At 36.5% G+C, this 23,279-nt stretch overlaps 1 protein-coding gene across 4 annotated transcripts in view; it reads right to left on the bottom strand.

The window, feature by feature from the left end:
- The window catches only part of ASB5 (ankyrin repeat and SOCS box containing 5), a 35,050-nt gene that overhangs the window by 2,578 nt on the left and 9,193 nt on the right, over positions 1-23,279 (bottom strand). For 3 of the 4 annotated variants that reach the window (XM_032224374.1, XM_032224372.1, XM_032224373.1), the window contains 4 exons: positions 4,720-4,799; positions 1,445-1,552; positions 908-1,058; positions 680-814 (listed from right to left, as the gene is read on the bottom strand). In XM_032224374.1, coding sequence (XP_032080265.1) covers positions 680-814; positions 908-1,058; positions 1,445-1,552; positions 4,720-4,799 — 474 coding nt within the window. Of the gene's footprint in view, positions 1-679; positions 815-907; positions 1,059-1,444; positions 1,553-4,719; positions 4,800-8,500; positions 8,632-23,279 lie in introns of those variants that run through there. The other variant, XM_032224375.1, reaches the window with a different exon arrangement.

The following is a 23,279-nucleotide window of genomic DNA, read 5'->3' as shown; positions in this document are numbered from 1 at the left end:
TCCTGCAATCTCCAAGAACCGAATTGAAGGAAGACTTTGCTTTTTTGTTATAGAAATAAAATATAATCAGTCAGACAATATATAGCCTGAGCTGATTTTGCAGAGGTATAACAATCCTAGCCAGAGTAATCAGACAGAACAATGCAAGTTTATAAATAAATAATCAATGAATCTTAAAGAAAAATGACACTCCGTTAATAAGAATTAAGTTATAAAAGTATGGGTCTTTAAAACAAGGGACCTCACTATATTTTTGTAGATATAATATGGATAGTGATCCATGTATTGCTGAGTTGCATATATAACTGAATTAAAAAGTGGCTAAATTTGAAATACACAGTATATTTGATATCATAGGGATTAATTATAACAAGTATCATTTGAAACATATTAAAATAATACATTTTTTATCATCTTTGTAAATTAATGACTTCCAGAAATCTTCTGATAATGTTGATCATAATGAGAAATAAGTAATATTTTTTTTCAGGAATAAACTACACTTAAAATAATGTTCTTTTTTGTTTATCTTAAATCAATGCAGAGCTACTTAAAGTGGCCTAATTTAAAAAATGTGTTGGTTTTATTTATAGCAAATAAACACTGTAAGAGGTATAGTGAAAGCCTGGTTGAGTTCAAGAAGAAATAAAATAAAAATACATCAAACAATATATATTACCTGAATGCAGAAGTTTGTGAACACATTGTTTCTGCTGTGAAAAGCAAGCCACATATAGAGGTGTTCCTAGGTGAGGAACATCTAGATCAACTTCTATGCCCCAAGAAATCAGCAATTCTAGACAATCACTGTGACCTTAAGAAAGCATAATGTAATTAATCCCTAAAACAAAATCTTAATTTTTTTAATGGCTGATACATTTTGTAATGTACCTATTCTAAGGCTTACCTCTACTGGCTGCTTCATGAGTTGGTGAAGGAAAACATCTCTCCCATTGAATTGTTGCACCATATTCCAATAGAAGTTGTACACAAGATGCACTTCCTCTTGAGCAGGCATTAAATAAGGGTGTTATCCCATCAATAGTTGTGGCATTCACCTAAAATATTGGTTACATTTATTGGTGGGGATAAAATACATGTTTACAAATTATACTTTGTATCTATTGCTCTCTTGCATCCAAATAAGGCCAGGGTTTGCAGGGTAACATTTTGGTAACATTGCATAATTTTCTCACCTCAAGATGTACCAAACATCTAGGTATTGTACCTCTTTTCCTATGCTCAAACAATTCAGAATGCAATTAAGTAAAGTAAACTGATGTATGTAATTTTAGTAAAATGTCATTTTAGTAAAAAAATAAAAACAAATACGGTAGTAATAATTTGGACTTCCAGTAGGTATGAAACATTTTACCTAATGTTTCTAAAAAAAGCTTTCTAGCTTTTAACCACAGTTTAAAGTAATATCAGTGTGATCACTTACATTTGCTCCTGCTTCGAGAAGTATCCGAGCACATCCTACATGATCTCCAAGGCATGCCTCGTGCAATGGTGTCACTTGATCAATAGTTAAAGCATCTACATTGTATCCCTAAGCAGAAAACAAAAAATTAACATTCAAAACAAGTCTCCCAACTATTCAGTTTCTTAATGAAAGATAAATTATATAACAAGAAGTCTTTATTCAATATTTGTGTAACATATACATTTAACAATTTTTCAAGAGCAGGGGTGTCAAATTCAATTTCATTGAAGGCCGCATCAGGGTTGTGGTTGACCTCAGGGGGCCGGGCAGGTTTGGCTGACTTGGTGGGTGTGACCAGCTTGATGCCACTCCCCAAATTGCTGAATGTTTCCTCTTACATTGGATAGACCGGGACGAAGTGACATGGGCTGGTTCCTTATATTTTCCAGGATGGTCCCATGGACCAGATCCGACATCATGGGCCACATCCGGCCTGCGGGCCTTGTGTTTGACACCCCTGTTCAATAGGAATGTAATTATGAAAAAAAAATCATACTTCAAGACATTTTGGGGTTTGATTAAATACTGGAAACCACAGTATAAAAACCATGTTGTTTACCAGCTAATACTATTTTTACAGTCATTTGGCTTACTCTTTGTTTTTTGTCCCATGCCAGATTTCAGAAAAAATCTGATAGAGGTTCAAAGCAAATCTGTCTTTTAATATGTGGAAACAGAATCAGTCACACAGAATCCAATTGCTTTGTCTGTCAAAAAGACAGTCTGGGTTGTGCTACAACATGATTTATTTAACCACAGATTATAGGAGAAATCAATGATTCAGTTCAGGATTCTCAAACTTTTTTCTGAGCTCATTTATTTGTGGCTTCCCCTCATTGTCACTGATAGCTGAACACAAGCAATTTTACCATTTGCATTACTTATTAACTAAATTGTATCGTATAAAAACTAGAAATGCTCTGAGGCCCACACTCAGACCACTTCTAGTTTCTAGAAGTTATAGAAACAGATTCTACTTCATTTATAATGCCAAGTCATAAATGTTGACTTATAAATCTGAGTCCACAGATTGTGCTAAGCCAAAAGTAAACTACCTTAGGACTATACGTGAACCCAGCCATACTGTCATTTCTGGCTTGCTCAATAAATCATGGCGTATATGAATGCAAATAGCCAAAGACCATGATTCTGCATTGCTAAAATCTAATTCACAGCAACAAAGAAAGATTCAGCAGGGATTCTCAAACTCTTGGCTATGACTCCTAGAAAAAAATGGCAAATATGAAGGGAGTTGTAAGTTTTTGGATGACCAGGATGATTGAACGATAGTTGAGCAAGGAGTACAACATCTAAGAGATCTGATTCCCAGAAAAGATAGGAGGCAAGGAATTTGTGTCATATATAGCACATGACATACAGGGAGAAGCAGCTCATCCCAAGTGGAGGCTCATTGTTAGAATTAGGAAGAGAGGGCACTACCAAGCTCACCTCTAGGTATCTCTAATTAAAACACTGCAAGGTGATGCAGCATTGGAAGCCAAATGGCTTACTCAAGACCAAGGTTTCAGCAGCCGCCTTCCCCACATCCAGCTGGTTCAGACATGGGGAGGACCTCAGATCCCATCGTATTGACTCAGCTGGCTGGAGGGCTTGGCCTGTGGAACCTCTAGAACTGCAATGTATAAACCCAAAACTACTGCAGAAATGGTAATTCTGGAAACAGATATCAGTGTTGTTGATGATAATGTTGTTAGCGGCATCATTACTCATGGAGGTAATTACATACATTTTTGACATCAGGGGAGTTCCCAGCACTGCAAATTTGGAGATCCTCTGAAATATAGAAAATTCTAAAGTTTTACTGCCATGGGCACTTAAGAGTTTTTCAAGCTTTTAGCTATCTTAAACATGAAAAGATAGCAGTCTATACTTAGAATATTTTTTGAGTTGGCTTGTGGCATGGGGATATGCATGCTGAAATTGTTTTAAGTCACCTTAAAGATTTTCCCATGCAGAATTATGGGATGTAACTTTAATAAGAAAAATAAAAATACAGTGAAAAATCTGTTCCACAATTTAAACTAGCCATAAATTGCACATAATATCTACAGCAAATATTTAGTATATGAAGCGCAGTGTCTGGGTATTAAAAGATTCAGTAGTAGAAGGCAGAGGGGTAAGTAGCATATCCTTCCTCATCAATTTTAACTACTTCAACTAGAAAGCAATTCTTGGATAAATTGGAGTAATGAGCAGTTCTGGGTTATGTAGCCTGCAGAATCATATTAGAGTGTCATCCAACCTGAGACCACATTGTGGTTAAGATAATCTCATCTGTAACCACATCATGATTCTGGTTACCTACAGCCTTGTACCTGTTGGGTGTGTGGTTGTTATTTAAAAATCATGTTGGGTGGCTATGCCCTGCAAATGTAGCTAGAATACTGATTTTAGAACAGGGATACGTATAAATATCTATCACAAAACAAAGCTCATGTGTACAGTTATCATAGAACCTGTAACAACAATATGAATTAGATGATTTTATCACCTAAGCCTAGATAGCAGTTACTTGATTAGTTTTTATATTGTAAAATTGATAGTGTTCAGAGCCCTAAAACACTATGCCTGGATATTTATTACTTCATTAAAGTTGGCGCTTGGAGGCAATGTATCTACCATATTTTTCGGACTATAAGACACACCGGAGTATAAAACGCACCATGATTTTGAACAAGTAAATTAAAAAAAAGTTTTTGCACTCTGCAGGCCTCCCAAATCCTCTGCAGGTCTCATTTTTTGCAAAAAAGAAAAAAAAGAAAAAGGGTGGGGGGCAGAGCTTAGAGTGCTCCTGGGGGCTAGTGCAGAGCAAAAACAATCCATTTTTTGCTCATTTTTGCCCTCCTCCACCTCCCAGGAGTACTTTGCAAGCCTCCCAAATCCTCTGCACCTCCATTTTTGCAAAGGGGGCAGGGTTTCGGTGGGCCAAAAATTCTATATTCAGTGTACAAGATGCAATTAGATTTTCACCCTCTTTTGGGGGGGGGGGAAAGGTGCATCTTATACTCCAAAAAATATGGTAATCCTGATCACTGTCATATTTACTGTGGCGAGATTCTTGGAACTGTATAAACAAGTAAAGAAACCATAGAAACCAAAACTTGTGATTAATGAAGAATGAAGTAATATCTTTTTCATGTTTAACAAAGCAGTAAAATGCTTTTACAGTTAACAGAATGAACATTGATTTTAGTTACATTTTCACATTTTACCTGTGCAATTAATGTTTTGAGAGAAAGAAGGCGCCCTTGGCTTGCTGCTTCATGCAGGGGTGAGCGGTCTGCCCAAGAGCCTATGGAACAATATCATGGCATAGTTTAAATTAAATAACTTTCATTAATATAAAAGAACTAATACAAACAATGTACCATACATAACTATGTGAATCACATTAAATGAACAAGCCTGTTCCCTGCTCTCCCCAGTTCATTCATTAATCGAATGTGTAGGTCATTAAGTGCACATGGGATACCGCAGAGGTGGGGAAGACCATGGGAGGCCCTAGTGCAGGAACAAGACCACTTGCCTCTGGTCACCCATCTACTGAAATACCTCATGCTCCTCTTCCCATCATTTGGGGTTCCCACAGCTGCTTGGAGCTTCTCCACACAAACGCCTTTATCATCAATCACTCACTTACTTTTCGAAGGTCTCCAGAGCTCCAGAACTTGCTGAGCCACATGGCAGAAAAGGCCTTTTTTCAGATGCTAGCAAAGCTGTTTTCCTTAAATCTCGTATTCTTAACACACACTCACATTTGTTCAGAGGATGGTATCGTCTATAAGAACACAAAATCTATTGCATCTCTGAAGGCCTTGTCAGGTCCCAGCCTGGGCAGTGCGCAGGCACCCTCTGTACACTGCTGGGCAGTTTGAATGAACTGTTTCAGGGATTGTAGTGCAAAGGCGGCAGAAACAATCAATTCAGAGCATTTTTCATGCTAGTTTTGACTGCGAGGTGGATGGGCAGCTGTAGCAGGAGAGTGAAACGAAGCAGCTGCACTGTCACTGGGGATGGCTGAGCACCTCACAATGAGCCAGTTGAGGGCAGTTGTAGAGCACCATGCCTGGGAACTCTGTACCGTCTGTTCTCACTCACCTCCTGCAGTGTCTTGGGTACCAGAACCTTGGGCGTACTCCCTGGTCTGGTGGGTGGGTACCCCCACAACTGCCAGTATTGCCAGAAAAGTCCTCTTACTCTGGGTAACCCCTGCAGCCTGTAGTTGCCTGCCTATCCAACTGATCTTCCCCAGGGCGCACCTGGCAAGTGTGCTGGTGCACCAAGCTCTCCATCCATCTCCATGGAGGCCAGCATTTGAGAAAAAGACAGCTGCTTTTTTGTCATGTTGCCCAGTCTTTTCTGGAGCTCTAGATATCTTCGAAAGTGAGGGACCAGTATCAGGTTTGGGAGGAGCACGTGGAACCCAGTGCGCTACCAAAGCAGACTGTGGAGACTGATGGGACAGGATAGAGGGAGTGAAGAGGTGGGGGTATGTTGTAGTGCCTCTGTGATTGGTTGCAAGGGCAAATGATGCCCTTGATGCTGCAATGTACTAACTTAGGGACTTTGGGAGGGTTATCATAATTTTGAACTGTCACTGTCATAACTCAAGGACCATCTATACTATCAAAGCTCTCATTGTCACGACCTTTAACTGGTTGAAACAGTGCATCATAGGGCAACAATGTTTGAACCAAGTACCTTCAAAGGACTAATTTACAGACTATATATAAAATCTGGGATCTGTGACTCCCTAGGGAATAACATTGAGAATATTTGAGGTACATTGTTCAAACATTGTTGTCCTGCTTCAGTGCTACTAACTGCTGCTGTGCTGCTGTGCTCACATCATTTTCATTTTCATTATTCCATTTCCCAACCAGTTTTGCAATCCTTCAATCCTTGCTCCATCTAGCAAAAGCTACTTATTTGCCTGCTAAAAAAGAAAGGGAAGAGGAGGGGAAGGGGAAGGGGAAGGAAGGATTTCTGATGCTCCCTGCCAGATCCCCACAAGAAAACTCAATGAAGCAGCCAGTGGGAAATTGGAAGTTGCTCCTGCTCCCACTGCTTTTTTGCGCAATCATTCTGTTTCTTTTTTTAGGAAATGAAGTATCTCTGAAACAATGATCCAATGGGCCATGGGGTTGTCTAGTTCTTACTAAATCTAAATCTCAACCCTCAGTATACATCTGGTGAATCATTCTCTGAATAGAAAAAGATGCTAATGGTATTCACTTTTTTTCATTTATCCACACATGGAAATGCTTTCAAGTTGTTAACCTAAGAATGAATGAAATATTAGAACTGAGCTGCAAGTTCCATTAGCTGCAAGTCAATTAATGGAAATCACTTAATATAGTGCTGTAGCCAGGGGGAAATGGCGCCTATTTCTTTTACCATATCAAAATACTGGTGTGTTATTCAGCTCTTGCCCTATTGCGCAAACTAAGCAATTCAATGCATGGGTTCAAAACATATTGCTAAACAGCTGAAGAGAAATCCACAAATACATATGAGCTTTCCAGTGTTCATTCCCTGCAGTAAATAAACTTTCTGATTTAAATTAGATGTACATGTGTACATAGTATTTGATTTTAGCACTGCACAAAATTCTACCACAGTAAAAGGAACAATATACTATTTATATCAGAAAATGAAATATAAGCCACATATCTTGCAACAAATTATTGTGTGAGCAACAGACCCCAAGATGTATGGTTGCTATTTACAACTTCCTTCATCCATCTTCTGCAGAGAATTCATTACACTTTTGTGCCAATTTGTTTTGCTGCCAAATTAGCTTTAAGAGCTGCAGCATTGGGGAAAGTGTACCAAGCATATAAAGTGCCTGATTAGTATCCCTAAGGCATTCCGAGTTTGCACTGGTACTATTAATTTTGTTAAAAGTAGAATACTGCAGTCAAAATCTTTCCTACTGTTTTCATTTCATTTCATTGTTTTCATTTTCTCTTGCAAGACATATTGATTCATGTCCTCGCTAACTTTCTGTTTCCTCCCATGCCTCCCTTTAAATGTACATACTATGCTTCTTAGAAAATTGTGGCATGTGCCATTATTGTAAAGCCATGACATTCATTATCTCAATGTCAGGATAGAATCCAAAACACTACACTGAACTAAGCCTCCATGTCCAGGGTCTCTATTGTAGCTATACTAAGAGCAAAGACATCTCACTTCAAAAATACTCCCTGTGGGTCTCCTTTTCCTATTTATTAGAACTAAAGGTTATCGCCCATATTTTATATTGGATTTTAATCTACCTTGCAGTACTTTGTTATGTTTACATTTACAAAGAAAAAGGGATTGTAAAATGTTCATATAATTCATTTGAAAATACAGTAAGTTACTTCTTAGAGGAATGATTTATCCTGCATTCCCTCCCCCTTCTTCCATTTAATTTCTGCAGGCTATTGGAAAAATATGAATATAAAGCTGTACTCTTAGTATTTTAAAACACCATACATAAGACGCCAAAACAATCATGATTTCTATACTTCTAAGACAAAGTGCAACAAGAGACAGATTTCATCAGTTATGTGATTAATTCTTGTAGTTTAATGATTGGTGGCAGAATTGTAAGTACGCTAGAAGTAATAGATGTGATTTTTATATACAAAAGCCTTTCAGTACCGTACTTGACTTTATCAAGTTTTCACAGCATGGCATGCACTGTATAATAATGGAAAGAGAATCAAGTTCCAATTTAATCTAGCTCTTTAAATTTAAGGAGAACATATTAAAGGTTAGTTGGAGAAAAAAATACAATCGCTAACATTTCCTTATGATTTTTTTTTCTCAGTGACTGAAATGCAAAGTACTAGTGGCTATATTTAGATTCTGCATTGCAAGTCATATGGTATCTAATTTACCAGGAACAAGAGCTACAGTTCTGTAAATATTGCAGAGATCAAAGTTAAAATGCTACCATAAACAGATAAAAATAAGGAAAGTTTTAAACACTGTATACAGTACCTAAATCTCCATCTCCCCATGGCATTTCCAGCCAATTTTGACTATAAATCCTGCTCATTTTAAATAAGAAACACTGTCTCTTTAGCTGACTCTTGTTAATAACACATCAGCCATATTTGGAAAGAGCTTATTGCACTCAGTACAAAATGAACTTTCACCTGTAAAGACACTGCAGAAAACAAATATCCAAAAACCTAAGTTTAATAATATTTCAGCTTTCATTGCCAAGTCCTGTATAGTAGAAATGCTATTTGCAACATTGCATCATTTAAAATATATACAGTATTTCATTTTATAATCAACTATGTGATCTAAACTATAATGATTTGAATTTGGCTATGAATTCAAATATCTTCTGTGAATTTATTAAATAAATTTTGAACAATAATCTCAAACTCATTTACATCTTTAAAAGAGAAAGATGTATTTTATTTTATACAACTTTGTAATAAAACAACTAATCATTACAGAAGTTAAATGTTTAATTAAATTTAAATGTTGCAATATCATGTTATGAACTCATAGACTAGATCTCTATCATGTATTGTAAAAATGGTCACATGTAATTGGAGAATAAACTCAATTTCCTAAAAAATGTCACTTGGATAAAAGTATTTCTGAAAAATTCCATGCCCTCATATTATTACACAAACAACCATCTACAGTATTATCTTTAAATATTTTGTAAGAAATTACTCTTAATTTCCTGATTTATACATAAGATATAATTTTTCTATACTTCAGAGATTGATTTAAGGCTTTGTGGTAACTTATATGTTCTGTCAATGAAACATTACTTATTTGAATAGACTTTTTTGACTAAAATATCTGAATCAGTCTAAGAAAGGAGAGAGAAGGGCATCTTCCCTACAATCCCTAAAAATGGAAATGTATTTAGCATTTTAACAAAATTTAAGAGCTTACAAAACTTTTTTTCTTTTTTGCTTTAAATGATCTGACACTTCATCTGAATACAGATGAGTTAGTTTACAATAACAAAATGGACATACTGCTTACAATCTTCAAGTTTTCATAGTAAAACCTCACTTCTCAACTAGAGTAACTCTTGCTTCTCTTTTTCAGAGTTCTCCTTCCCAGGGAAATATTAAAAAAATATTTGGTGACTAGAACTTAATTGTAGTGTAGATCTTATTACAGACCTACAAAATAATAGCCCTGACATATTTGGGAAGTTTTGCAACAGCATAAAGAATACATTATGAATGTGACAGAATTATGATTTTTCAATGGACTTTCAGAATGTTATTGACTAATCATTCAGTCTCTTTTTTATTGATTGAATATATGTTAAAAGAGAAAACATTACAAAAACACTCTGGGAAATACTCCCAGTCCTACCCAGGCAATATTTTAAAGATACAGAAAATGATTTATGCTAATATTTAAATACATTTTGACCACATAAAATAATACTGATTAATGTATATATTATGTTGACAAATAGAAGGTCAGAAACACAATGCATATACATATTATGTATCAATGTTTCAGGTAAGCATCTGGGATTGCACTGTCTTTCCAAAATTGAAGGATATAGAAACATAACAGGAAGCTGACAGCAGAAAAAGTCCCAGTGGTTCACTGAGACTGCCCTTTTTGTTTTCTTTTTAATTTATACATTTATTATTTTAAATTATTATTTATTTATATTTTTTGGATCATCATACAATCACCCAGATGTTCAGACTGGATCTGGCATTTTTGTCTACTATCGAGTTCTTTCCAAGGACCTCGGATAGGCAGATCTGGATGTCTGATGGTGTTGCGATATTGTCACACAATGGAAGCTGTTCCAAGTAAAGCCACCTTTTGCAATTGACTGGTGAATTTTGTCAATGTTGATGGTGCTCAAATGGTGCTCCAGTTGTTTTGGGATTGCATCCAAGATGCCCACATGTTGTAATATAGTTCCTTGTGTAGGTGTGTGTCCTCCATGGCCTAGTTCATACTAGGGCCTGCAGGGTCACGCTGAATCACACAGGAGACAACTGGCGCCGAGAAAGCCATAACATCCTGATAGTGAATAACATAACATTCTGAGATGTGCCCTACCATTGACGTCCAGGATTTGACCATATATAGAGAGAACTTTCCTGAAGCAGTAGATTAGAAATTGTACTTTTACAGGCTGTTTTCTATCACATGTTATTGCTCCTCCTGCCTTTGTCCTGTCTCAATAAAAGGGGCTCTCAGGTTCCCATCTGGGTCGCTCCATCCCGAGAAAATTTGTCTCCTGTCTTTTCTCAACATTGGCCTCATGGACGACCCACGGGAACATCACATTTGGTAGCAGAAGATGGTTACTTCACACCCACTACCATTGGAATTACACCATTGCTCGCTTTTGCCACAGTTGTATTTCTTTTTGCAGTTCTTTGTACTTTGTTATCTTCTCTGGTTCTTTCTTTCTATTCTGCTGTCTCCAGGTACTGTTCCATCCACTAGCCAAACTATTTCATCTTTGGTTCTAGCACTATACCCTCTCTGGCGCTGGATGGGATTGCCTTGCCACAAACAGACCCAGTGCAAAATCTGGGGGTCCTCCTGGATTCAGAATTCCTGTTCAAGGAGAAGGTGGCAGTTGTGGCTAAGAAGGCCTTCATACCCTGTGCCGCTTGCATCCATTCTTTACAACATTCTCCAGAAAGGGAAAGTTAGAATCTGTACAGCAGCAATTTAGATAATGGAAGGTCTGCTGATGATCACTCTGTCCTTCAAAACCAGGGAAACAATACTCTCCTTCAAAGAAACCAATACAATCACATAAGCCTATCAACTAGTCACCTTATTGGCTACGTAATAATCCAGAGAGACCAGACTAACAAACTGGTGTCTGAATTTACAATTGGAAGGATATTGTCCACTTCATCATAAATGTGTGAGACTAGGCTGAAGCCACCATATCTAAAAGCGATGAAAGCATGTAAGCAGGATCAACAAAAGTCAGGAAAAGTTCCCTCAGAGAAAGGAACCAAGTATTTAAGGAAACAACTGGACAAAAATTGGGCCTCAGCACATAGGAATGCCCTCCCCAAATCGCACCAACAGCTAACAAACAAAGGAGCACATGAAAGGCCCCTCATGACCACGAAGCAAAGATTTGGAAGGATAAAAGGGGTCCTGAAGCCTGCCCAGTTTTTAAAGTCATTTTTGGATCCAGACTTCCATCCCTGGCAACCTAGTGAGGAATTTTGGGTAAAGTGGATGAGCACAAGTGTGTGTGTGTGTGTGTGTGTGTGTGTGTGTGTGTGTGTGTGTGTGTGTGTGTGTGTAAGAACAAATATACGGTACATTAACCAGTAAAGTTGCTGTTATTTTATAGCAATATAGCAATAGCAGTAGACTTATATACCGCTTCATAGAGCTTTCAGCCCTCTCTAAGCGGTTTACAGAGAGTCAGCATATTGCCCCCAACAATCTGGGTCCTCATTTTACCCACCTCGGAAGGATGGAAGGCTGAGTCAACCCTGAGCCGGTGAGATTTGAACCGCTTTTAAATTCACTCCGAGTCTCTGTGTATTCTAAAGAACCATTTGTTTCTCAGTATTCAGTTGAAAATGATTTAAATATGGCAATTTTCCAGGGCTGTGAGTGTGTAAGTGAATGCCCATAAACTGAACTTGAGAGGACATGTGTGTAACAAGTCACAGAACCAAATTGAATCTAAATAACATCCCAACAATGCAACTCATTTGAATCTTTCTAGTGAAAGTCCTAGTACAATTCCAAGTGAATTCAAATGATTTTAACTGCCCAAATAATGTGAGTGTTCCTTACTTAGCCCTGTAGAAGATCCCGAGACCAATATTTCCCCAATAGGGAATGGATCACTATAAACAGAGCCCCTGAGCAGTTATAAAAAGTGGAATAAGAATAGAGAAATAAACATTTTGTCCACTTTATCCCCATGATGTAGGCCCAAACATGGATACTTGTGTTTGGTTGGATTCACTTTTTGTCTTTCTGATGCTCATCTCTTGGAGCTCTTCAGAAAACCAAGGTGTAGCCCAACATTGGCATAAAAACAAATATAACCTTAAACAAAAATAAACAATATCCCCACTTTGACATAGATCTTTCTCAATCTCCCACAAGGGCCTTCCTGTACAGTCAGCCCTTAATTGTTTTCTGGAAGATCATACTGTAAGATTGGATACTATTCTCACCTCAGGTTAAACTATCTCAAAGTAGGAAGAATTAAGAATGAGCTTCCCTAGTCTCACTTCTGCTTGACTAAGATAGATCATTTTAATTGTTCCAGCGTAGTTCCAGAAGACAACAAATATCAACTAAGGTTAGAAATGATTTGACTGACAGAAGTTTCAGAATAACATCCTCCATCTTTAAATCAACTGCTCTAAAGTAATGATGAGATCTAGCATATGTTTAAATGTGCAGTGATCCAGGCAGTGGTTACCAGGAAAGCAATTAATTTCTAAGCCTTCCAGGTGCTACCTTTGAGAATGGAGGTTGAAGTTCCCATTACTAGTAGTATTGGGGATTCCAATACCAATCCAGAGACAAAACCTGGGGTTTCAGTAAGGGGCTATGCTGAAAAGCAGGTTGGACTGTACTGTACATAACCAAGATCTCCAGCTGACAAACTACAGTTTGAGTAATCCCTCCAAAACAAAGATTGCAAATTGGGACCAAATTGTATTTTGCAATCATGATTTAACATTGGAGGAGTGGGGGAAGAATCTCTGCATTTAGCTTTTCCCCAACCCTTAAACTATGATTGAAGGAAATGTCAGTGTCTTTACATTTCCTTATTTAGTTTATGCACTCTAAATGATCAATTTACTAAAATGAATGAATATAAAGTATTTAAATGAAAACATGTTTTTCTACCATTTATTAATCTTAATCAGTGATAATGTAAAATATTAAAAACAACTTCTTTTGAGATGAAAAAATTACAATGCAATTCTATAAATATCAGTTAACAAGTAATTTGAGCTCAGTGGCATTCTAGGTGAATTTGTGCAATTTTAAACATTCTTCGGATGAAAAGGAGTACCCATATTAATGTCTTAAATACAAAATAAATGTGATCTCTAAATTAAATATACTTCTATTCTGGATAGTAAAAGGAGTATCTTCTATACATAGTTTTTACTTTAAAGACAAAAAAGTAGTGGCAATACCTGATTATTTTAAGGAAGGTTTCTATCAAGAAAATGGCATAATGGAAAGTATTAAATCTGTTTTCCTTTGCAGGTTAATATTTCTCTGGATCAAAATCTGCTTTTAAAATATAATCATTCAGCTATATGGTTAACATATCTGGTTTTAATCCAAAATGAACAAAGTCTGTAATAATCTTTATATTTGAACAATGACTATACAATTTCAGAATATCTTAAATCAGATCAGTTGAATTGTGAAATACAAGGAGGTAGATTTGTTGTTGTTGTTAAATATGTAAGCAATAAGCAGTGCAAGATGTACTGTTTATAAGAGGTTTCACAGCTCCATGCTGTAAGACTATTTTACAGAACAGCTTAGATATTGACTCATTTCTGCAATTATATTTACCTGCAGTCCTTCTTTTCATTTGCACATAAGATATATTTATTACTATATTTGTATTTACATGTAAACATTCTCCTTCCTTCTTCCCTTTAAATATTACTTAGCAATCTTACTTAGCTATATTATATATTAATGCACATGGACATACATAAACACACACAAATATACATTTTGCCTATCGCAAAACCATCTCATACAAAATGCACATGGCTTGTTTTTAAATAGTCTACTAAAATTGCACATTTGTCCTAACATATACAATAAAAATTCATATTTACATTGAAATTTTACTTGAGTCTTAACAAAAAGTGGACATGCCAGTAAACACTAGTGTCCTACAAGCTGCTAAAACAATGAGTTTACTAACCTTGACTGGTGAGAATGCCCCAGTTAGCCTTCCGTTTCACAGGACGCTCCTCTGTGCATTCTAGGTTTCTCTTTGAGAGATTCTGTTTAATGCTGCGTCTCTCAACAGCAGCATCTGTGGACATTTTTTTTTTAAACTCCTGCCAAGGCCTGTGTCATCAACACTATTCCCTGCAGAACATTCATATCTGCTAACTAATTTCTTTCTTCCTTGACATTCTGGCTGTACTTATTTTAGAATAGCTTCCCGTAGAACAGTCACTACAGTTAAACTCATTCAGCAACATTTACTAACAGAACAGGCAGCTAGCATGAGGGAAAGAAAAGATTGCATTGGCATGTTCTATTTATAAAGTAAGAAAGAATCAGCTTAGCTATGACATGGGTCTGTTTACATTATTTAAATGGAAGACACTCTTGGATTTTTATTCAAAGCTGTGCTAGAAACACTGGCCCATGATGACCCTAATAAAGACCTATCTAATCCCAAATATCCTTTGAAAAAAATGGGATTAACACCCCCCCCCCGCATCTAAATACATGTTTGTATACAGATACTGAGCTTCTAACAGTCCCTTAACACTTGGTTATGCCAGCAAGGCTGGGGACCCCAGGAGAAAGCTGAACTTGTAATGTAGCTCTGCTATTATTAACATCTCTTTACCTATCATTTTTCTTTTTGTTCTGTTTTTATAGTTTTAATATTTTTATAATTAATAATAAACATTTTTGTATTTATTCGGTTTTAGCTTTGTTACACTATCCAGAGTTGCTTTTGATGAAATGAGCATCTAGGATGGATCGATAGATGTATGTATGTATGCATGCATGCATTCATGCATGGACATACGGATGGATGGATGGACAGATGAAGGTAGGTATGGCAGAAGAATAGATCTACTATCTTTTCCTTGAACTTGTTGCTGTTGGAAACAACTGGTATGTAAATTTTCTGAGTATTGTCTGGTTTTCAACCTATCTCAAATATTACATATATTTTAAATATATTTTAAAACATATGCTTATCCTGAATGACCGGAGGGACTTAAAGGATATATGCATATTTGTAATCCCAACATTAGAACAGACTAATTCAGATTAAGTGAAATGATTTATATACTACAATCCCAAATTTTCTAATTTCCCAACAGAATGTCAGGTTCACTGTTCTACTGTTAACTGACTTTAGATGAGGGTGAAGTAAAACAGTAATTAGGTGCAGAGGAAGCTCAGAAACTGGGCTGCTTGACTGACATATTCTACTTGCCTGAGCCAGCAAATCAGCAGAACTCTTTGCCTGCTCTCCACCTTGTATGACTTAGCAACCACTTCTGTCTTACTTAGCAAAACCACATGTGTGTGTAGCATGGGTGCTCTTTGTAAGAAAATTGATTCTCTTGAAAATAAGTGTAAAATATATTTTTACCATGTATTTAAAAATTTAAAAAAAATGTTTTCTGGAATAGGTAGAGAGACTTCAAATGTTAAATTCAAGTCTACATTTAACAGCCAGAGCCAAAGGTCAATATGGTGTTTAAGAAAGAAAAGCAGACATATGTTTAAAATTAAGGAATATGGCATCTCTGAAATGCATCATAGCCTAGGAATTTTCCATAGCAGAATTCTTTTGTAGTTCCTTCTCATAAACACTCTCTTCTATTTTTTTATTACAGCATATAGGGGCGACACTTATTTTTATTATATTTAGAACAACCAGGACTCAGAAATAATGAGTAATCTACTTTAAATAACTCTGAGGTCTACTAATAGATTCCAATCTACCTCTTGTTCTCCATTCTTCTCAAATACACCCATAATGCTTATTTATGAATAATATGTGGCATAGATTTGCACTATATGTAGGGCTTGAGACAAATTACTTGTTTGTTTAAAGCATTTATACTGAACACTTAGTTACACATTAATAGACAAATCTAAATATCTAATTTACTATCAGGCCAGTCAGCCCCATGAAACCAGGACAGTCTGGGGTAATATAGCTATGGTTGTTTCCATAGGTTTTCACTGAAAAACCTTTTTTTTTGCCTCCAAACATGGAGGAAGCAAGAAATATAAAATATGGGAAATATCTTATATCACTTATACAAAAAAGGAAAGAAAAAAACCTAAACAGCAATTTAAACTCAGGCATCCATTTAATCTGGGGAGCATTAGGACATTTAATATATGTGGCCAGATGATACCCTCCGGGGGATAACCTGGCATAATAATTGTCTGATGGAAAGTCTTAGGCTATCCTAATCATCTTATCACAGTATAATCTCCAAGACACAAACTGGCACCAAAATGGTACATTTAAAATAGTGTATGCTTTATTAGAAAACACAGCAGCAGGAAAAAAAATACAGATGGGTGACGTATGAGCCACGGTGGTGCAGTGGTTAGAGTTCAGTACTACAGGCTACTTTTGCTGACTGCTGGCTACTTGTAATTTGGCAGTTCAAATCTCACCAGGCTCAAGGTTGACTCAGCCTTCCATCCTTTCAAGGTGGGTAAAATGATGACCCAAATTGTTGGGGGCAATATGCTGACTCTGTAAACCGCTTAGAGAGGGCTGTAAAGCACTGTAAAGCGGTATATAAGTCTAAGGGCTATTGCTATTTGCAGAAAGGGTTTGAAGTTCATTAGCAGCGGACATAAAGGGACTATAGATAGTTTCCTCAAGAATGGAGATGGAGCTTCTGGAAAAATAGTTGTGAGATGAATCATAGGAAGCTTTGTACACATCCAAAATTATCTAACATAAATTAACACTCTTTCCCATTGGCTCCTTACTACCTATGGAAGCCAGAGTAGGTTGAATTTATTCAGCCACTCCATCTTTGAGTGGGTTGGTTTTCTTCCCACTACCATGTTGCTCTCAGAAAGACTGAAGAGAAATATCTAGCAGGGTCCTCTTTCCTGTTTTACTTGAGGGAAGAGGAAGGAGATATGTTTTCTCAAGCTGTACAACCAACTATATCTCTTGGGCTTCCTTCCTAGAAGTAGAACATGCTAAGATACAATTTTGTGTGTGTGTGTGTGTGTGTGTGTGTGTGTGTGTGTGTACACACACATTGATTTAATAGACTTGCTTCTAGAGACTTGCTTATGCAGAGGTGGCCATTACAATCACGCTTAAAATCTTAAGTGAGACAACAAAAAAAGAAAACAGAACTAAGGAGAAAAAACAAAAGCAAAAATTATTCTGTATAAAGTCTCAGTGTTAAGATAAAACTGACAACAGCTAGCTATAATTTTAAAGCTATCATACTGCCAACAATTGGTCTCACCATGATGAGAAAGGAAAAAAGCTAATGGGTTTGCTTAACAAACCGAGTGTTTGCTTTACAATAGCAGTATTCACTTAACAACCACCACGAAAAAGATTATAAAATTGGGTGCCATCATGTGTTGACCTGCTTTATGTCTGTCATTATTATACCACTGAAACTACGTTCGATTTGATTTGAATGATTTGAGGGAATCTATTGACCATCTTGCAGCCTATTCTATTTCACAGGGTAAAAATATGAAAGGAGGATAAAACTGGAGAGTAACTGTTAAAACTGTAGTTGCAGTACAATATGCTCTAGGGATCAGCCTCACAGCTGTGTGGGCTGCCTGAGCACCTTGACTTCATCTGTAGAGCTTTTGGTGTCCTTCTTGTCATGGTTAGATCACATCCTGATTACTATGGGATTATCTGGTGCTACTACCCACTACGGAAGCTAGACCTATTAGTTTGAGCCACATGCAGCTACTGATGGATCTGGATTTCAGAGAGAACTGGGGTTGTTCCTGTTGGTCTGTTGCATGATCTATCCAAGGCCTTAATGGTGGCTTGGAATGGGGGAGGGCAGTGGAGGCTTTTGATCATATCCTTATGGGATTACTTTTCCCTCTCGTGGAACAGATCCCTCCCTGTAATTTACAGAAGCGATACAATAGACATCTAGAGCAGTAGTTGAAGCAATACAATAGACATCTAGAGCATTGCTGGTGATCTACAAGGGATGAACTTAACCATACATGGGTTATTGCCGTGATTAAGGCTTTCACCTACCTCAGAGTGTTAACAATGGCGAAGTGCCATTTTCTGCCCTTATTACATTGATGGCTAGCTGTCCTACACTCCTGTTTGACACAGTATCTCTTGGCTAAAGGAACTCAGAGAGCCCTTTGTAGGGCTATGTGTAAGAATCTGTTAAAGTTTGCTCACAATTGGTTGCCAGCCTTGTTATAGCTCCAAAGCTATAATGAGTAAAGTATATAATAATAATAATAATAATAATAATAATAATAACAACAACAACAACAACAACAACAACAACTCCGCCGTTGCCGGTCCCAAGCCCGGATGAGAAAGGAGGAGGGTTGGGGTCAGGTTGGCAACTGGCCCCATAAAAAACCCCGCCAACCCATCATACAATATGGTGAAAGAAACGAATAAAATTTTTATTCCGCATTGGTCGTCGTGCAGGTTAACAAGGGCCGTGGCGGATGTTGGGGTCCCTGGACATCCGTCAACAAGTGGGCTACAAGTGGACCAGCCAACAAAATGACAAAAATATAGTGCAGATGAAAACCGTGCCATAATGGCCTATTACTACAACTCAGAGCCAGAAAAAAAGAGGTTATTTAAAGCGAATGTATGAATTATGGAAAGAACAATATCCAGATTCAAATGTTAGTGAAAATACCAGGACTTAAAAATCGAAATTCAACTATTATGGCACAAACCAGCAGTGGTAATTCCAGTGGTAATTGGCACACTGGGTGCTATTCCAAAAGCACTGGAATTACATTTAAAACAGTTAAAAATTGACAAAATCACCATCAGTCAAATGCAAAAAGCTGCACTGCTTGGATCTGCACACATATTACGAAAATACGTTACGACGTCCTAGGCCCCTGGGTGAGGCCCGACTAGTAACCAATGCCAAATCCGGCGAAACAACTGGCCGCTGTGATACAATTGTATAATAATAATAATAACAACAACAACAACAACAACAACAACAATAATAATAGCAGCACCCAGTGTGCCGATTATCCATGGCATAAACCAGCAGTGGTAATTCCAGTGGTAATTGGCACACTGGGTGCTATTCCAAAAGTACTGGAATTACATTTAAAACAGTTAAAAATTGACAAAATCATCATCAGTCAAATGCAAAAAGCTGCACTGCTTGGATCTGCATGCATATTACGAAAATATGTTACGACATCCTAGGCCCCTGGGTGGGGCCCAACTAGTAATCAATGCCAAATCCAGCGAAACAACTGGCCACTGTGATACAATTCTGTTGTTGTGATAATAATAATAATAATAATAACAACAACAACAATGATGACAGCCATTTATTTTGTGAGAAAGATAACTAAATAATATGAAATATAAATAAAAAATATGCACAGTTTGGACTTGGGGAATGGTGGCATATAAATACAATAAATAAATGATACAATAATAAAATCAAGAAAATAATCCCATATTGAAAGGAAGAGATAGTTATCCAGAGATTATATCAAAACACATTTCTTAGGCACTTGGACTAGATACATCATTTTGCATGCATACTGTATGCTAGTTTAGTAGCTCAACAGTTCATCATAATGCTAGATAAAAAATATACTGAATCCTTAGTATCATATATATTGAGTTGAATAGTCTATATGGCATTCCTTTCATAGCCATCAAAACTTATTGTACTTAGAAAGCCTGGGTGAGTCGCTATTGTTTTTATTAATAGAACTCTGTTCCTTCTGGAATGTGAATTGAGAAAACATGTACTATTTTCATTCTCCAAGCAACTGTTGTTGAGTGACATTATCAGTTGCAATTATTAAATGGTACACTATGAAAATATTTAGAGCTGAAGGGTCAGATAATTGGGCATGACCATAAAAGGGAAAATGGTAGAGAGGGCAAACCTGATCCTTTATCAGCACACTTCAATACTTTAATATTTCTAAATCCCTGTGACAAAAAATACCTAGATTTAATCAAGACTTTTAAGTTTCCAATTTTTTAAAAAAATAAAGAACAGTAAACATTTTTCCTTACATATGAAATCCAACAATTAGTCTGAATTTCCAAGCCTTCTCTGGCATATCTCCTCTGTCATTTATTTTCCTGATAAGGAATAGTTGGGAAAAAAAACTTGAGCAGAGTTTATTTTTCCTTCCTGCCTATATTTCAAATCAGTACATGAACAAAAAACTGTAAATAAAAGAAAGGGAACAGAAAAAAAATTGCACTAGAGCACTGCTAGAGGAAAATAACGCTTGGGAATATAGAAGTACATGTGTAATCTTAAAAAATATAGAAAACTGTAAAACTTCCATATTCAATATTTATGCCTAGAAAGATTAATAGCATGCAATTTAGAGAAATAATTATAAATTATTCTTATAAAAGATTTGAGGGATCACACAAGGAATTCCATATATATCATACAAGGAACTCCATAAGTCCATATTTTCTAAGTATGTTCAAGAAAACACAGCTTATATGTCTTTGTATGTGCACATTGAGTTTTGTAAAGATTCATTTGTATTCACTATTATATGATACTTGCTAATACACATTGTTTATAACATGTGATATTAATATATTTATGAACTTGTGACCAATTCATTTATATGATGTATTTCCAAAAGATTTCCCACCAATAATCAAATTGGGAGGTCTGCTCTTCACTTTTAGTTTTCATATTGTTGTTAAGCCACTTCATTTACTAGCTAACATAATAAACACGTGCATGACTTAAATTTTACACTACGTAAGTTGTTTGAACTGCAAGGTCTTACATCTGCCAATTTTTCAAAAATTTTCACTCTAGGACCCACATAATATTTTCCTATCCATCACAAAAATCTTCAGGTATGAAATGAATTAAGTTCACTTCCATACTTAGTCAAAATAATGCATCTTTAGGGCTTTCTTAAAGGTCACCGGAGATTCTTAGACCTCTTACTGCAGCAGTCCCCAATCTTTTTGACAGCAAGGACCAGTTTTCTGGAATGTTGTACAATTTTTTTCATGGACTGGGGTGGTGGGGGTTTTACTTCTGCTTGCTTGCACGCAGTTCATTTCCAGCTGTGTGGCCTGATTCCTAACAGGCCAAGGACCGGTACCAGCCCGAAGGACCCATCTTACAATATTTTGGTTGAGTACTTACAGAAGTTCAAACAGCAACTCTAAGCAGCTCTTCCCCAAAGTCCCCCAAAAGTCTTAATGAGTAGTAGTGATCATGTAGAACAAAGTACTCTCTGGGCTGCTTTGGATGGAGACTTTTAAGGGCGTTCAAGATAATTATTTATATTATGCTGCAAAGCAAACTGGGAACCAATCCAATCATTTTAATAGTGGAATAATCAGTCTTAGTCACTCTAGAGATCAACCAGTTTAATTAACTAGTTTATAATAAACTAGCATTAAAACTCATTGTAAGAAAACATACCTGAGACATATCTCAGCTGAACTTAATAGGAATATACTTTTTCAAGTATTCACACTATAGAGTGGCATTGTTGTATAAGAACAGTGATGGTGGACAAGATTTATTTTGCTTGTATGCATGTTTTTAGCAGATAAGCGCAAGACATTTAAGTGGTATCATAAGGCATTCAGTAGTTTTTAAAATGGAAGAGTATGGGGAAGGAATCACTTGAGATATCAATTATGCAATTAATATGTTTACATTTAATTGATATAATTGAACTTAGTATATAGGACTATCAGATCTGGGATGCAAAACTCCAGATGGTCACTAGATGGCAATACACAATAGGTTTTTAATCTGCATATTTGCCACCTAATTCTGGTACTCCTATTATTAGGTTGGAGAAAATACCAGGATCAAAAGTCAGAGTTGAACGGAACCTCAGAGGCCCTCTAATCCAACATAGTGCTCAGTACAGATCCACTATGCATTTCACCAACAGTCACCAATATCTTTTCAAAGTTATCAAGCAATAAGGAACACAGCACCATGAAACACAGCTCCATGAAACAACTTATTTGATTGGTTAACAGTTCTTAACATTAGAAAGCTCTCTAATATCTAACCTGAATTTATTTCCCCTTCATTCCAACATATTCCTCTCAATCTTTTGCAGGTTAAACATATCCAATTCCTGAAGCTGCTGCTCTTCACATTACTTTGTGCCAACCTCCTCAGCAGACATTCTTGGTCACCTTCCTATTGTGAATCAAATATTAGCAGATCCCTTTGTTTCTTCTTTCACCTTCTGACAAATGAAGTTGTCAGTAAGGGAACACAGGAATTATTGGACCTCTGCCTCTTCACAGTTAGATTTCCAGCTGGAATTTGGAAACCTTTCATTGTTGTCATCATATGCCTTCTTGGAAAGTGGGGTCATCTATTAAAGAAAGGCCATATCTTCTGCTTGCCCAAACCATCTATAATAAACTTACAGAAAAATTTACTTTTGTTTCTCTAGGAGTATCTAGATGGAGTCTGATATGAGTTTTATTCTGTTCATCAATTTGATCCAGTTCAAACCTTTTGGGAAAACTGAATCAACTTGATTCACTGCTTCAGTTTGATATGACATTCTGTTTTGCTTCAGAAATAACATTTAATTTAACATTAAATTAAAGCATTTTCAAATTGAATGAGAATTTTCCTATAGTCTTATAAATAATATTTCCTGCCTCGTAAAAATATTTTTGCATGCTATGGAGAAATTTGTATTTTTAAAGGTAAAGTGTTGATTATAAAACAGGCATATACATAGAAATACTCTTGCAACATTGATGACCAATTGTGCATGTATTGTGTACAAAGCAATATTCCAAGGATTAAAATAGGATTCATTCTTCTGA

The sequence above is a fragment of the Thamnophis elegans genome, chromosome 9, assembly GCF_009769535.1.
Source record: "Thamnophis elegans isolate rThaEle1 chromosome 9, rThaEle1.pri, whole genome shotgun sequence".
Classification (NCBI taxonomy): Eukaryota; Metazoa; Chordata; class Lepidosauria; order Squamata; family Colubridae; genus Thamnophis; species Thamnophis elegans.
The sequence above is the reverse complement of the archived record's forward strand: the minus strand, read 5'-3'. Positions and strand labels throughout refer to the sequence as shown.